The following is a 16,380-nucleotide window of genomic DNA, read 5'->3' as shown; positions in this document are numbered from 1 at the left end:
AACAACATCAAGCCTAAACTCAAAAAATTAGGATATTTTATTTTTTTTAAATTTAATTTAATTATTATTCCTTCCATTCCCGCTTATCTAATTGATTAAAAATTGAGAGTGTAAATATTAGTATTTTTTTTATAGTAAAAATTTTAGCGTAAATTAAAAAAATTAATAGGAATAAAAAGTAGTAATTATTAATGTGTTATATTTTTAATATTTGTTTAAGGATTAGAGTTTTTTCAAATATTTTTTGGTCTTTTTAAAAGGTATGTTTTTCCTACATTTTTATTATAGTTTAGATTTATATTTTACGAGGAAATGTATCTTCCGCTCTTTAATTAAACATTTTTGAAAGTGTACTACTTTGTAGAAACAAAATAATTATTATTACAAAAGCATGCGTAAATTAGCGTATATATATATTTTTTCCTCGTCATTTAATTTACGTTTTCCCTTGTAGAAGTTATAATATTGTTAGAGAAATAACAGATATTTTTTTTTCAAGTATTTTACGAAGAATATTATATACAAAAAAAAAAGAACCGTCGGACGGATAAATTATTTTATATATATATATAAGATCATTAACAACATGGCGCATACAACGGGAATAACCAGCTCCGCTTCATCAGCAGTTGTGCAATCCCAAAGTGGTAAAAACGAAATGGCAGTACGAAGTTCAGAAAATGGAGTGGGTGCAAAGAAGAGTACACCAGGATCGTTCTTCACCAAGAGAACCGCTATGCTCTTCTTTGTTGCTGCTTATATTTTTCTAAAGGTAAGTTCTACACGCAAAAAAGGATGAGAAAGGCACATTATAATACATGTAGATACAGATCCGACAGGACGTTGCAAGTGCTGCAGACACTGTACACATCTTATGTCATGTGAGATGTAGCCTACGTCTCCTCCTTTTTCTTCTCTTCCACTATTTTATGTATTGCCACTACTTTATTTGTTTAACAAACTATTCCGTTCCTCTACCTTGCAGCACCAGGATGACTTCGCAAGACAAAACGCTGCTGCGACATTACAAGTGAGGAACAGAATTGCCCGAAATTTAAAGGCGAACACAGAAGCTGCTCCATCGGACGAGGAACTCGAATATTATGAGGATGGTGATGAGAGCCATGGAGATAGTGAGGAAAGTTATGAGGACCCTGAAGAAGGCTATGAGGACCCTGAAGAAGGCTACGAAAATCCAGTATTAGCCTATGAGGACCCTGAAGAAGGCTACGAGAACCCCGAATTAGTCTATGAAGACCCAGAAGAAGCCTATGAAAGCCACCCACAAGAAATCTATAAACACCACCCCGAAGAAATGTATGAAGAATACGAAGAAGAAGGATATTCGGACGATGAAAGAGAGGAGGAAGAATATGAAGGAAGACCAGCCGAGAAAGAAGTTTATGAAGGAGAAACGGACGAAGAAATGGACGGAGAAAGATATTTAGGAGAAGAGGAGGAAGAGGATGAAGTAGAGCATGATGGAGGAGAAGAAGAAGACGAAGATCGTGACGATGACGGAGATTATCAAAAACCAGTACAACAGAATATGCCAATAAGAATACCAAAGGACGCATTAGTCGATGAAAGTATGCCTATTCTGGACGTACAATGCAAGAGCCTTTCAAAGGTCTCTGAAAAAGAAGATACTGCAGCATATCCATTGAAACGCGAAGATTTAATAAGAGAAATTTCGAAATTCTCTGATTGGAACACATTCATGGAAAGCGTAAAATACGAATGGGATCAATTAAAAGTGGACTTACAACAATCGAGAAAAGAGTGGATGCATAAAAAAGATAATGAGTGGTCTGAGTGGATGCGCTTAATTGAAAACAAATGGTCAGTATATGGTAAAGTTGCACCAGATGAAGAACTGGATGGATCTGTGGTAGAACCTGATTTGGGTGACGGTATATGGAGTGATTATTTTAAAATAGTAGTAAAGGGCCAAATAGATTCAAACTTTGAAAAATGGTTGAACGACACTCAGTCGAATTTATTTAATATTCTTCTTAAAGGAGTGGGCGAATTTAAAGACAGGAAAACTAAAGGATGGCTAGTGTGTCAATGGAATGATAAGGAAGGGGGTTTCGATTATAATAAGTATGGACGTATGTCAACACAGAAATTTTTAAATTTGGCGCAGTCTCGAGAATGGTACCATGAGAATCCTAATATAGAAGAACAAAGAAAAGAACTCATGTTATGGTTTTTCCATAAAGAAAACGAATATTTAGGATATGAATGGCAAAACTGGGCAGATTGGAAGAATGAGAAACTTCATTCAGTTAAATTGTTGTGTTCAAAATTGTCGTGGGGACGCCTAGACGAGGAAGAATGGGATAAATTTCTCAGTGAAATAAAATTGTGAACGATGCAAAAAATGGAACAAATTATTCTCTTATAAAATATAATAAATATTAACTCAAATTATGATATGAAAATTATTTAAATTCTCTACTTTTAATTACGTGTAAATATTTGCAAAATATGGCTTCACCAACGTTTGAAGGAGAATATAAATTATAATTTTAAAAAGGAAAAAAAGGAATTTCAACGTAGTAACATATTCAAGAAAGTTTGTTGTATATTCATATGAACATGTTCCTTTTAAAATTGTTTATCTTATATATGTTATTGCGCAATATGAATACATGAAGTGGTATATATATATATATATATATTTTTAATGTTTCAGATGATACAGCCATTTTGTCTATATATAATTTGTTTATTCTTTATTTGTTTATTTATTAATTTTCCTATCTCCATCTCTTTACTTATTATATATATATATATACATATTTTCCTTTCCGATCATTTTAAATTGTGTCAATATTAAGCTGTGTTGATATAATAACAAGTAAATATAATCATTTGAAACATATTACATTTTTTTTTTTTTTTTCTTCCCTGAGAACTGTTATGAAAATTTTTTAACAAAAGGAGGTTTTTGGGAAAAAAGTAAAAAGGTGTTTTTAATAACACACTTGTTGCAAGGCGCTGCGTTGAAAAGAATGAAAAAAGGGGTGGTGCGCTACTAAAATCGTGCCCCAAGTGGGTTGGTGTGTGGAACCCTTTCAGGTTTATTTTAGGGCAATCTCTACAATCAACAAAAAAATCGTTTTTGTTAAAAGGGTATATTGGTGAATGGGTTAATGAGTCACCCAGTTAGGAAAAAAAAAAATTACATAGAATATATTACATAAAAAAAATGTCACACTTTTTCGCATAATATATGTAAACAAGCGCCGATTTAGGGAGGAGGGCCATTTTCACTACGCTCTTGCGCGTAGATTTTTAAATGTCCTCCCTGTGGAAATGAGAGCATATGTTCTTCCACCACAACAAATAATGTTTTTTCCCCCTCTGTGTTTTGCAACACAAACTTGAGCATGTTTATCAGCTTCACGGAGGGTGAATATATTCCTTAAGGGGGGGGTTGTCATTTATCAGAGGTAAGCATATCCGTAAAGGTGCATCATTCTTTTTCTAAAATGGTTTAATTTAAAAAATGTGTTATAAATTGTGCGTATGGATTATACTTAATAAGGGTACAATAAGGAGGGGCCACCAATGGGGCATAAAGATACAGAAACACGGTTGACTTAACATTTGAATTTTCTTCCCAATCTTTTTTACGATAAGTTCTGATGTTGTTACTCCATCCTGCATGGACCTGGTTTTAAAAAAACCTTAAAATCTTCTTTGGTCCAATTGAGCCAAAGGTCTATAATTTTTTCTTTATCCCTGAGGGGTAAATCTGGAATGTTCAATTTGGAGCCAATAAAGGTATGCACACTTTCTAAGTAGGGGACCCAAACGGTATCCCACAAATGGGAACTCCAGTTGGCGTCCAATTCTTTCGTATGCTCTTTATACGTGCTTTCCATTTCTTTAATGGATTCTGCCCACACATGAGATGTTTTTGTGCATAGAAGGTGTAGCGGGTCTGTGCATTCCTCATTTTTTCCCTTATCTGTCTTTTTTCTTCCTCCTTTTTTTCCCCCTTTATTATTTACATCACTGCACGATTCCACATTTATAGTTATGGTAAATGGTGTCTTCCATTTTACTATATCATCTCTTGTCGCTATTATCCTTCCATAGGGTGTTGTGCCATGTTGTGGGCGTATACATTGTCTGCACAGAAAAAGGTAAAAATATTTGATTAATGTAATTGGAAGTGCATGCCATTTCGTTGCTTCCGTTGATAATGCAAAAGGAAAAAAGTAGGAGAGTGTACCAAGTAGATGGTATCTTTGTCCACTTTTATACGTATATTAGTGGATACACCCTGATGCATATGCATGCAGAACGATGAATCACGCTGCCTGTTTGCATACGCATTAACATAAAATGGCGGGTTTAATGAATTCTTACTTTAAACTGAAATTGTAGAAGAGGGACGAGCTAAACAGAAGAATTAAAATGGTAATACTTAAATGTATTACACTTACACTTTTCTTCTTGGCTTTTCGAAAAAAATAAAACATTGTAGATATGTGAAGTTATGAAAAAAAAAAAAAAGAAAAAAGAGTCAGTGAAACAATTTTCTTTTTCGCTAATTTTGTTCGAACATTTTGAGGGAAATTGAAAATATTGTAAAAAATGGAAGGTTCATTTTGCGAGTGTGCCAAGAATTTTAAAACAAAAAAAAACATATCTTATTTAATTACGTAAAAATTAGTAAATGTAGGAAAAGATAGACGACCTTGTGTAGCTAGACATGCATGCAAAAAATATGTATAAATATAGATATAACACATAATTTCACTGCGTGGGTAGGAATATGCGTCACTTGTTTCTTTAAAAATCTTCGCATTTAAGGATCTTCTCCTTTTACAATTTAATTTGAAAAAAATATACCTACACGAAGTGTGAGATAAAATAATGCATTAAAATGAAAAATAAAAGTTGTAAAAAATAAGAAAAGGAAAAAAAAAAAATATGTATATGCTTGTTCGAAATAACGGGTTGCTATGTGGGGGTGTACACTTAAAACATTTTCTTAAAGCATATCTGATGAATTATCAGCCTGAAGAAGAAAGCACACAGTTGAAAAAAATGAAAGATAAGAATAATGTTATGCTACTCGAGCGTTTGCGCAAATTACCCGTTCATGTAATGGTTAAAATTTTGCATGCATATTTGTTAAATGGGAAATAAGCCTTTTTGCGGTGTGACATGGTAAGGTAAGGCAGGACATGATATGATGTGATGTGACATGATATGATATGATATTTTTTTTTTTTTTTTCCTCGTTCCGTTTTGGGAAATATTGGAAGAATTAAGTTGGCTCACTTCCCCGCGGTTTTTCATTTCGACATCCTGTTTAAGGCATCCAAGAAAGGGGCGTCTCCCCATTTTGTCACGTTCGCTATTCCTATATAAGTGCGAAACAGCTGAAGCGCTGTCACCATTTTAACAAATGGTACCAATATTTATAGTAAACAGGAACAATTATAATTTTTTTGCATAGCACATTTTTCAAAACAGTTAAGACAAATAAAGTTGGCTAGAACAGTGTTGCAACTTTTGATCACCTTTTATCTATAACTATCAAAGATCATTAAAATTTTTTTTTTTAAAATTATATTTTTTCAGCGATGTTAGTTTCTTTTTTAATTATGGTGTGGTGAAGTAGATGAATGCACATTTGGTTATCCTATTTGTTGTGCATATAGGGAAGGCCGGTGTGGACATTTTCGCGTCCCTCCATTTGCACGGAAGGGGAAAGCATTGTGTCGTCCGGTCGTTCCGTCGTTTGATCATTCGGACGGGATCATGAGTTGTTACATCTGTTACACAGAACAGAGTTATAGCGTAATAGTAAAGGACAAATATAATGTTACACAATAGGGGCCGCACAGCGAAGTCCTACCGCTATTTCAGGTACACGCTCTTGTACATTTTTTTCACTATGTTTACCGATGGGATGGACTTACAGAGGAAGGTCATAAAAAGCCGAAAGGGGGGAAATTTATTCTAGCAAAAAGTGGCAGTAATGGCCGAAGCAAAGTAGCAGTTATAGATCATATCGCTCCTGAACTAGTATAACTGTCTGAATAAATTAAGAAAAACGCTTTCTTTAAAGAACCAAAAAATACTTTTATCGAACAAAAATGTGGGTATATATGTGTACATATATGGATGTATATATGGATGTGTATGTATGGTATATGCGTCTGCTAGGAAGGATTATTTATAGGGGGAGCGATCTGTGGCTTCTTTTTACACGCTACGAATAAAGTCATTTTAATGGCCTTTTATAGGCCATATATATTATGTACGCTATGCCATTCATAATAAAACTGCTATACTTTTCCTTTAGTATATAATTACATAAGCCTTTCCGTTTACCCCTTTTGCGAGCCACATTAAACAGTTCCATGGTTCGAAAGTGAACGGAGTTTTGCCTTACGTCTCGATACCTCCTAACTAAGTAGTCTCTGCGTGGTATAATTTTTTTTCTTAGTGTATAATAAATTTATTGTTTTTTTGGGGGGGGGATCACTCGTCAGTTCATTCTACTATATATTAGCTTTAGCTTTATCACATTAGAATGACTTTTTATTTTTCCGCTCATTTGACTTATTCGTCGAATGGAAGGTATTTCACATACAACATTATATAATGGCAAATAATAAAGAATATTAAACACGCTTATGGTGCCAAAAATAGAGAATTTTAAATTCTCCGCATGTAGGAAGGAAAACTACCAATTTTGAACCTAGTTGCGCGAATTTAGGCGAATATATACAACTTTCTACAAGTACTTTTTCCACAGGGCGGGGAAAATTGCTATTTGAAAAGGTTTTTTTTTTTTTATTTTATACTTTAATGAGAAGGAAGGCGAGTGACACGACTTCCCTTTTTTAAGCGCTCCTCCAATTTAGAATTTTTAAATAAACATGGGTAAAAAAATTATAATCCTTCTGATACCGTAGTTTTTTTTAAGGTATACTTTTTAATTCATTTATTAAATTATTACTATAAAAAAAAAAAAAAAAAAAGGATCTGAAAAGGTATAGAAAACCGCGGCATGATCTAAATATATGTGCAGATTATGCAAAAGTGGCGCGGTATTTTTTTTTATTTTTTTTCAATGAAGAATTTGAACAACGGATAGGAAGAAGAAGCGTGATCCTAAATAAGGGTATCGGCCCTTGAAGTGGTCACTGGGTTTCTTTTGGAGCAGAAACGACAATAGCCTTAAATAAGTATATATATATATACATACCTATTATTGACGTATTTTGTTTTTTACTATATCGTATAAATGTATTAAATATATGTATATATGCATACGTCATTTATATGCGACCTACAACTTTTGATTAACTTTGTCCCTGATACGGATATTAAAGTATATCGTTTAATTTTATGCATTTTTCTTTAGGGGCGTTTTATTAACAGAGTATAGAATTGAAAAAAATAATAAATAAATAAGCATGAATAAATAACAGGAATGAATAATAATAATAATAATGCGATAAATAATAACAAATAGATAAAAATAAATAATAACAAATGTGACAAATATTAAAGTTAATTCCTTATTTCGTACTTTTAGAATAACAAGAAATAATTATTAGCATATAATAGCATGCCAGCATTCGCCCATAAATTTTTAAAAGAAAACGTTGTTTCTGCGCTTTTACTTGTAAGAATTATCATTCATAATGAATAAATAATAAATATAATATGTAATGCCTTAATTTTTTAATATTATCGAAAAAATAATAATTGAGCGACAAGAAATATATTTTTATGCCGAGAAGAAACATTCCGTTCATAATATTTATTCCTTATATTTTATTGTTGTTTTCTTTTTTTTTCTTTAAAGTATTATATAGAGAAGGTTTAATTGAAAAAATTACATTTTAGTTTATTCTTGTAGCGTTTTGTTTTTTGTCTGAAAGAACAAATTAATTTTTGCAAAGAACGCCCATAATGAAGTAGCCGTTTTAAATGCATTAAATATTTAAAAATTCTTTTTAATAGTAATTATTCTTTTTTTGTTGTTGTTATAAGTAATTTTTACGTTTTACTGAATTTATTTTGCTCAATTTGGGGCTTAAACAGAAGACGTAATGTTATTTTTAAACATTCTAGTTATGATAAAATAATAAAAGAAAAGCATTCTTCTTTTTAATAGTGTTTTATTTGTGGACAATTTATTTCTGCATCATATTCTGTACTACATAAAGCAGTCGTGTTTTTCTGTTCTGTTGTGTTTCTTTATCTATTTGAAAATTAAGAATATAGTTACTAAACAAGATGGTTAACAGGAATACAAGTCATATTTCGCACGTCGCCCAAAATGAAGGAAGAAACAGTGAAAAAAACTTTGTAGCAAGTGAAGATTCTAGTTCATGCGGAAAGAACACCTGGGAAAGCCACAAAAATGGGAAGGACAACAAGTTCCCATTTTATCTCAAACTTTCCATGTTTGGTATTCTAGTGTTGGTGTTGCAATGTTTCAATGAGGTAAAAATGCATGCAGTTAAAAGGAAAAGAAAAAAAAAAAAAAAAAAAAAAATGCTCTGATCATCTGTTTATAAGTATAAGCGTGAACTAATGTTAACCTTTTTAATCCTCGCTCCTCTGTAGACCACCTTCGGAAACACATTTGAGTGTGAAGACAAATTTCAAGGACCAATGAACTTGGGGGCTAATCGAAGCCTGGGAGAATTCTTAAAAAAGGTATCCTCTCCAAAACAAAAATTAAAAATAGCAAGTTTGCCCGAAACAAGTGAAGAAGACAGTAGCATCACCCCATATGTTGAAGAGGAGGAAGAGGAAGATGAAGAAGATGATAGAGAAAAATACAGAAAAATGGCAGAAGAATCTTACCGACAAAAGATGGAAGAAAGGTATAAGATGGCAATGGAAGAGGAAGAAGCCAGACACGTACCAGGACCAGGACATAATCATCACCACCACCATCATGGTCCACCAAAATTGACTGAAGAGGAACTTATCCAATTATTAAAAGTATTGCCACCACCACCAGAGGCTTTGAAAAGAAGGTTCGGTATTACTCCAGGTTCAAGTGCAGATAAAAGATTTCCCTTTGACAGCCCAGAACAATTGTTACAATTTTTAAAATTTATTAATGAGAAACACAGCATGGTGTGTGGAAATAAATCCTGTTGCAATACTGCTGGTAACTGTGTAGAAGAAGATGAAGAAGAAGAAGAAGGTCCATCCCTTATTCAAAATGTAATTCGTGATATAACTAATGTAGCTCCAGTTATTTTACCTACCATCCCCCCCCTGTTGATGATGTTCATTGGAACACAGAAAACGTACCTATTGTTATATACCCTGAATTTAATAAAAGATGCTTACTTTTTTTTACAAAGAGCAAAAAATCAATGAATTTTAAAAATGCACTTTGCCCGTGGGTAGCATAGCATATCTCTTGCGTGACAACAAACGATGTTTTTGTTCAACAGTGGTGATGATAGCAAACCGAGACGATATTATTTTACTATATAATTTTATAAACCTATCATATACAAACACTGTATGAAGTCCTTTCCCTTTTTTGAAAAGTTACATGAACTGTGAAAAAAAAGTGGAGCTGCAAAAGGACGCGCAAAGAGGATGCGCCAAGAGGATGCGTACCACGTGTGCATATAAAGTTTTAATTCACCAAATGAGTGTAGCAAAACCACGTAAGGAGAAATTCCTGGTAGTTAAGCCAATCCGTACGATTTTTAAAAGTTATTTATTTTATTATATTTTATTATATTTTATTTATTTATTTTTTTTTTGATCATTTGGATGAAAAAAATGTACATTCATTTTATCACCTTCAAGCATCATACACACCGTGCACAGTTCACCCCTAACAGAATATGCATATGTGTACTACGTATGTATACTTGGGTACATGTTATATATACATATGTTTATACCTCTGTCTATGTATTTTTAACGTGTATAAAAAAAAGTTAAAAAACCCACTGCTTTTCTACATTTTGTCAATCTACCAAAACTGATTACTTTTTAGCTCACGTAGCGGAAATATTTTATAAAATTAAAATATCTTTTCAGCCAAACGTCGGTACGTCAGATGTTGAGCGCACAATTGTATGCATGTGGAGGCCATGTGAAGGGCATGTGAAGGGCATGTGAAGGCCACGTATGTGGGGGAATTTGCTTATATTTTTGGCGAACTATGAATAAGCCATGCTACGCAAGCGCAATATTCTTTTTTGCCTCCCTCAGTTATCTTTTTTCTGCGCGAAAGTGAGAAATAAGCCGAGGGGACCTCTAAAATAACGGTAGACTTTTCTTAATGTGAGAAAAGTGAAAAGCTTCTTTTTTCATCAGAATAATAATAGCGTGAAAAATATTAGAAAAAAAATTGGGCTAAATGTTTGCTAATTGGGTTGTAAAAATGTGCACGCATGCACGGACGGATGGTAATTTTATTCGAGTAGTTATGAAAAAATCAGCAGAGGAGAAAAGAACAGCTGTTTTTTTTTTTTTTTTTTTCCCCTCTTTATAATGGCTATATTTTAGAAAAAGAAAAAAATAGTCCCTCCCCCAAGGTTGTGTTTAATCTGAATGAAGGATATAATTTTTCACAATTCGCGTGGAAGAAATCTGAGCAAAAATGGACACTAAACTAACATTTGAATTTGTTTAATTTATCGTTCTGTCTTATGGGGAGAGTAACTCGAATAAGTCAATGGCGATGCGTCACAGTAGGACTAAATAGGAGTAGCCCTTATGAAAGAAGAAGTAACAAATTGAACAGTGCTCATCGGGATAAGGTATATAAAACGCGGCAAATCGTAAAGAAGATATAGTAAATATATAAAGGAATTGCAAACAAAAATGCGCTTCCTTTGCATGGACGCTCTTCTGGTTTACTAAACGTTATAGACATGTCACCCATTGTAACATTATCAGGAAACCCCTTTTGGAGAAAATTTTTTATTCTTTTTTTCCTGTTGTTGCAAATGAGACAAACATGCGCGTTGTGTGGATATCGTACGGTTATTCATAGAACGTAAATTCCATGGTTATCATTACATACATTTTTGCCACGCTGATGGTTCAGTGCGTTTTATAACTATTGCACACTTGTTTTTATGGCTCGTTCATGGGCGGTAGTGCGTATATATGCATATCTATCTCTATGCAAGTATATATCGATAAATAAAATTACATCATTATTAAGAACATCAAATATCTCACTACTTGAATGAGAAAAAGACTAGCAAGAGGAGAACCAGCGCGTCATGCGAACTGGAACAACTGTCTTATGAAGGAGCAAAGAGGGATAGCCGAAATGGAGCAACATGGAAAAAATAAAAAGGATCCGGAAAATGCGGGATACATGTTCTATGAAACCCTTTATATAAGTAAAAACGATGTATCACACATGGTTGGACATGCCAAAATGTGTATATATATATACAATGCGAAAAAGTCTGCTTATTAAGAAGTGTGTTATTATTCAACTGATCCAATTTGCTTGTCCTTTTATTTTATTTTTTTTTTTTCCTTTCGCTGGTGGCTTTAAGCGAAATTATATAGTGATCACAAAGCGCAGAAAAATTAAAAAAAAATATATATAAGCCCATTAATGGGGCATTATAAAAAGGGTATAAAATTGATTTATTGATATGAAAACCGCTAGCGCTATGTCGAAAATGTTTTTTTTTTTTTTTTTTTGCGTGAATACCCCTTATTTATAATTACAAGGGTTAAAAATATAAAAAGGGATCGCAAATAAAAACAAGCGCTTTTAAAAAATAGACTGCATAAGAAATTTTAATATTTTCCATTCCCTTGAAAAATTAGGAAAGCAGGAAGGAAATATACGAGCAAATATAAAATGACGGAAGAAAAGGTTTTAGAGATTGAAAAAATTACTACTGTTGTAGGGTGTGCTTTTATTGCACTACATGCATAAATAGCGTTAATTATTATTCGTTACGCATTTAGTGCTCCTTCATTCCCCTGCATTTGTAGGCAATTTTCCCCGAAATAGAATAAAACAAAAATTATAGTAAAATTAGAGAATACATCAACCTCGAGGAAGGAAAATAAAGAAAGGACTCAAAACATAGGGGTAATCAAGGAAAAAACCCCGGTATAAATTGAAAAAAAAAAAAAAAAAAAAAGGGGCAACAGGAAAAAAACTACAAATAAAAGGAAAATAAAAAAGAGGAGAAAAAAAAAAAAACGTTTAGCGCATATTTTTTTTAATTCCACGATATCTAAAATTTTCCTCGAAAATTTAAGAATGACACAAACACCAATAATTATGAAAAAAAGGACTTAGACTTTTTTAGTACGTATTTTTATATCAGTAAAATACCATTTAATATTATAAATTGGGTTTATTTTTTTTTTATATTTTTTTGTAACTATTTATTTACGTTATTTTTTAAGGTAAAAATAGTAAGGTAACTTATTGTTTTTTTCCTTTTTTCTTTTTTTTTGTATAAAGTTATATATTTATATTATAGATATGTTGTATTATAGGTTAAATAGAAAAATGGATTTGGATGAATCAAAATATTACGAAATATTGTTGTTTATAAAAAATGTGTTATATAGCAATAGTTTGTTTTTGTGGAACTGACGCAGGTGTAGAAATCTTCACATGTATATAAAGCTACGCAGAAAAAAGAGTAAGGTTAATTAGAAGCTTTTTTCTAACCATGCCCATGCTGATCATGTTTTGACGTAGCCCCGCCGCATATATACTTATATTGTTTTTACTAATTATGTAATGCATATGTATATATAATATAGCCGCCCCACTTCTGTTTCTATATTTTTTTTGGGGGGAAGATATTAAAAGGTGTAAATGAGGAATTATGATGTTCCTTCATTTTTACACCACGTAGTGAAAGAAACGAATGCAAGTTTTTAGTTCTTTAATAGAAATATCTGATAACAAGGAAATGAATGGAATGAATAAAATGCATGATAGGATGCTGGACAGGATCCTCTTCAGTACAGCAGAAAAAAGAGCTGTGCATTCTGGAAAGAGAAGTGGCAAATATTTCTTCACCCATTCGTTAGAAGAAAGTAAAATTGATATTAAAAAGTATTTCAAGAATCTTATAATTTCAAAATTTTTTTTTTTTTTCGTTTTTACCCTGCTACATCTGTTCGTACAAGTATGAGAGAATAGGAAAATGAAAATAAACAAACTTGCCATACCGTTTTTCTTTTTTTGTTAAAAAGGTCATTTTTGAGGAATCATTATTTCATAAGTGAATTTTTTTTCTTTTTTAATTACTTTTGCAGAATACGTCCATTTCTGATGAGGGAAACATTTATGGAAAAGTGCAACTGAGTAGTACATATTCAAGAAAATTAGCCGAGCAAGGAAAAAGTCCTCCTTCTATGAAGGTTCCCGCAAGCACAGTGAAAAAGAATAATGTGTCTGAGCCGTCCTTGCAAAAGGAAGAACATCTCCAGAATAAGGAAGAGACAAGCGGAAGTGGTCCTGCGGAGGGGGACAGTGCTAATGTGAAGGCCTCTAGCAGTGGTGAAGCAGAAGCTGGTGCTGCTGTGAAGGCAGAAAGCAGCGAGACAGCAACAACTAGCCGAGACGCGGCAGCAACTAGCAGTGATACGGCAGCAACTAGCGGTGATACGGCAACCCCCACTAGTGATTCGACTACCTCGAGTAGTGACGCAACAACCGCAAGCAGCGCTACAACAAGCAGTGAAGACTCCGAAGGAAGGAACGGCAATTCGACTACGTCCAGTGGAGAAGGGACAACATCCGATGGGCAAGTGAAAGTACTGCGGAGCTGCTTGAAAAATAAGACAGGTGAAAAAAGAGAAAAGCGAAAAGTACATTTTGCTAATCCCTTAGAAGATGTAAAAATATTTTGTCAAGATGAATCTGAATGGAGCAGCGACGAAGAAGAACAAGTAAAGGAAGAAGAAGAGGAAGAAGAAGAAGATATGGGAGACGATGATAGCGGCATTATATTCAAAGAAGGAAAAAACAGACGAACCTTGTTTTTAAGCTTCTGGAAAAAGAAAAAAGCACTAAAAATGAAGGCATGGGCCTATAAATGGAGAGTTAGGGGAACTGCGAATCGAAATAAATCTGGAAAGCATTGCACCGAACAGGAAGAAGCTAATGCAACTTCAGCAGAAACTACAAATAGAAGCCCCGGAACAAAGAAAGGACCTGTAAATGGAAGACTTCGAAGGGTTACTAGTGTGGATAACTTAAGTGTATGAAGAAATGGTGAACAAGAAATCATGTGCAGGTACACATGTATATGTACGAATGTATGTAGGTGCGAAAGTAAAATGTGTAGAAGGATGTCTTAGGATTTTAAAAAAAGAAGAAAAGGATAATTAGGTATATTTCCATTACAGAAATGATCGTCGGTGAGTGGGATCTTAAACTGTTAAGCTCACTTATGCCTTTAGACAAATATGAATGTTCAAAAAATGAAGAGAAGGGTGAATTATATAGAAGAGAATTTTTTTCTTTTTTTTTATGAAATCTAAGGCAGGGGCTGAAGGAGTCGTATGTATTGTTCTGCATATGTGCTTGCTCCTGGGGATGGGGATTTAAAAAAGGGAGATTTCAAATATAGGAGAAGATTCATATAAATTGTGTGAATTCAGACATGTGGTGGAAAAAAAATCAAGTAAGTAGAATGGACGAAATTAGAAGTGCTATGTTTTTCGAGTACTCTGCAACAGTGAAGATGAATAAGGGTGCTATGGCTACTTTGGTTATCAAATGTTTAGTAAAACCGTTAGGATGCTCAAACTGAGTAAGGTCATAATGACCTACGAGTGTATCTCATTTTTTTTTTTTTTTTTTTGTTGAAAGATCTGTGCAGTTTAGAGGAGTCTGAAGAAATTGCCCACACTGACAGTTTTTAAAAATAAGGGCATGTGCTGCTAATAGGATACATTTCAGAAAAATTTATTTTCTGAACACTATGTTTTTGTAAAGCTGTGAAATTGGTCATCCTTAAAATGTGCCAAGGGGGGTATTCCTCCTGGACTGCACGACGCATTGACGTCATAAATATGTATATATGTATGTATAGGTGTGCATGTGCATGTAGACCTTTCGCGCAGGTGCTTGTTCTGGAGCATCATTGTCCATATGGCTCTCTATTAATAATTTTAATTGTTTTTTTTTTTGAGTAAATTGTAAAATTAAAAGGAAAACACATGCTTGCGATTTCCTTTTTTTTTTTTGCAAGTAATTTGGAAATGTGTGCATATTTGTACATGGATATGTGTGTGTATATGTATGCGTACTTGTTTATACACTCATGTCTTTTTTTGCTTATTTATTTTCCTATTCACTCATTCTCACGCTGTGGAATGAAAGATTTCTTCTGTGCATACACACGTATCATATATACGGACACACACACAACTTCCAATTGCTCAATTTATTTGTTTGAGCTACTATATACCAGTTGCGTATAATAGACTTCCTGCTGCTTAAGCATCACCGATGTTGTTTAATTTATTCCTTTGACTTGTTTATCAAAAGGGAAAAACTAAATTGCATGTCTGAAGAAGAAATATTACAAGTGCAAAATATTTATACAGAATTGTCATGAACTTCCTTTTTTTGTACTTTCAGAAAGTTGTAAAAAGGAAAAAGCAATGCAGTTATAATATATGTAGATATCTATCTTAAAGGGAATTTACACAAGATGGAATGAAATTATTTAAGCTCCTTCAATTTAAGGTTATCACCGTTCCATTACATTCGTGTAGGCACACACACATGTATAGGCGTGCAAAATATATGTATAATTACAGACAAATGGAGGATGCATAGTAAGTGGTAAAAATTATTGAACCCTACGTCATGAGGATTCTCTTCTCTGTCGAAATTGTTCCGGTTAGAAATTTTTAGCTCTTTAACTAACACTGCCCAGATAGTACAACGCAACATAGTATAACATAAAAGAATAAAATTACTATGCCCCTTTATGTAACTGTTCAGACATCCTTTCATGCTGACGCATCACTATTTTTTGTGCTATATAGATATTCCTCCCCTTTTAACTTCACACGACTGTTTAGCTTAAGTTGTCATTTAGAGTGTGTTTTTTTTCTTTTTTTCTTTTTTTTTTTGTAACAAATGTGCTCCAAAAATGTTATATAATATTTTGCAACACCGGTTATTAAATAAACAGAACATTTTGCTTTTTCCTTTCAATTTTTTAATACCAAACAGGATAAGCTTAAAAGTGATAAAATTCTACATAGCCCAAGTAATGACAAAAAAAGAAAAGAATCAAGAGAGTAGCAGAAACGTAATACCATTCTATGTTTTTTTAGATGAAATGGTTATATTAACACATTTTAGAAAAATAAATCAACCTT

The 16,380-nt window shown here is 33.1% G+C and overlaps 3 protein-coding genes across 3 annotated transcripts; all 3 read left to right on the top strand.

The window, feature by feature from the left end:
* Nucleotides 1-586: 586 nt before the first annotated feature.
* On the top strand, nucleotides 587-2,374 carry PCOAH_00048210 (Uncharacterized protein; the record flags this gene model as incomplete). Its single annotated transcript, XM_020061604.1, has 2 exons — nucleotides 587-772; nucleotides 986-2,374. The coding sequence occupies 2 exons, from the start codon at nucleotides 587-589 to the stop codon at nucleotides 2,372-2,374; spliced, it is 1,575 nt and encodes a 524-aa protein (XP_019917204.1).
* A 5,912-nt stretch (nucleotides 2,375-8,286) lies between these two features.
* On the top strand, nucleotides 8,287-9,390 carry PCOAH_00048200 (Uncharacterized protein; the record flags this gene model as incomplete). The annotated part of the gene is made up of 2 exons (XM_020061603.1): nucleotides 8,287-8,496; nucleotides 8,620-9,390. 2 exons carry the CDS (start codon nucleotides 8,287-8,289, stop codon nucleotides 9,388-9,390), a joined length of 981 nt encoding a protein of 326 aa, XP_019917471.1.
* A 3,509-nt stretch (nucleotides 9,391-12,899) lies between these two features.
* PCOAH_00048190 (Uncharacterized protein) lies at nucleotides 12,900-14,247 on the top strand (the record flags this gene model as incomplete). Its single annotated transcript, XM_020061602.1, has 2 exons — nucleotides 12,900-13,163; nucleotides 13,294-14,247. The coding sequence occupies 2 exons, from the start codon at nucleotides 12,900-12,902 to the stop codon at nucleotides 14,245-14,247; spliced, it is 1,218 nt and encodes a 405-aa protein (XP_019917202.1).
* Nucleotides 14,248-16,380: the final 2,133 nt, after the last annotated feature.

This window comes from Plasmodium coatneyi, chromosome 13, assembly GCF_001680005.1.
Source record: "Plasmodium coatneyi strain Hackeri chromosome 13, complete sequence".
Classification (NCBI taxonomy): Eukaryota; Apicomplexa; class Aconoidasida; order Haemosporida; family Plasmodiidae; genus Plasmodium; species Plasmodium coatneyi.
Note: the sequence above shows the minus strand (reverse complement) of the source record. Positions and strands in the feature narration are given on the sequence as shown.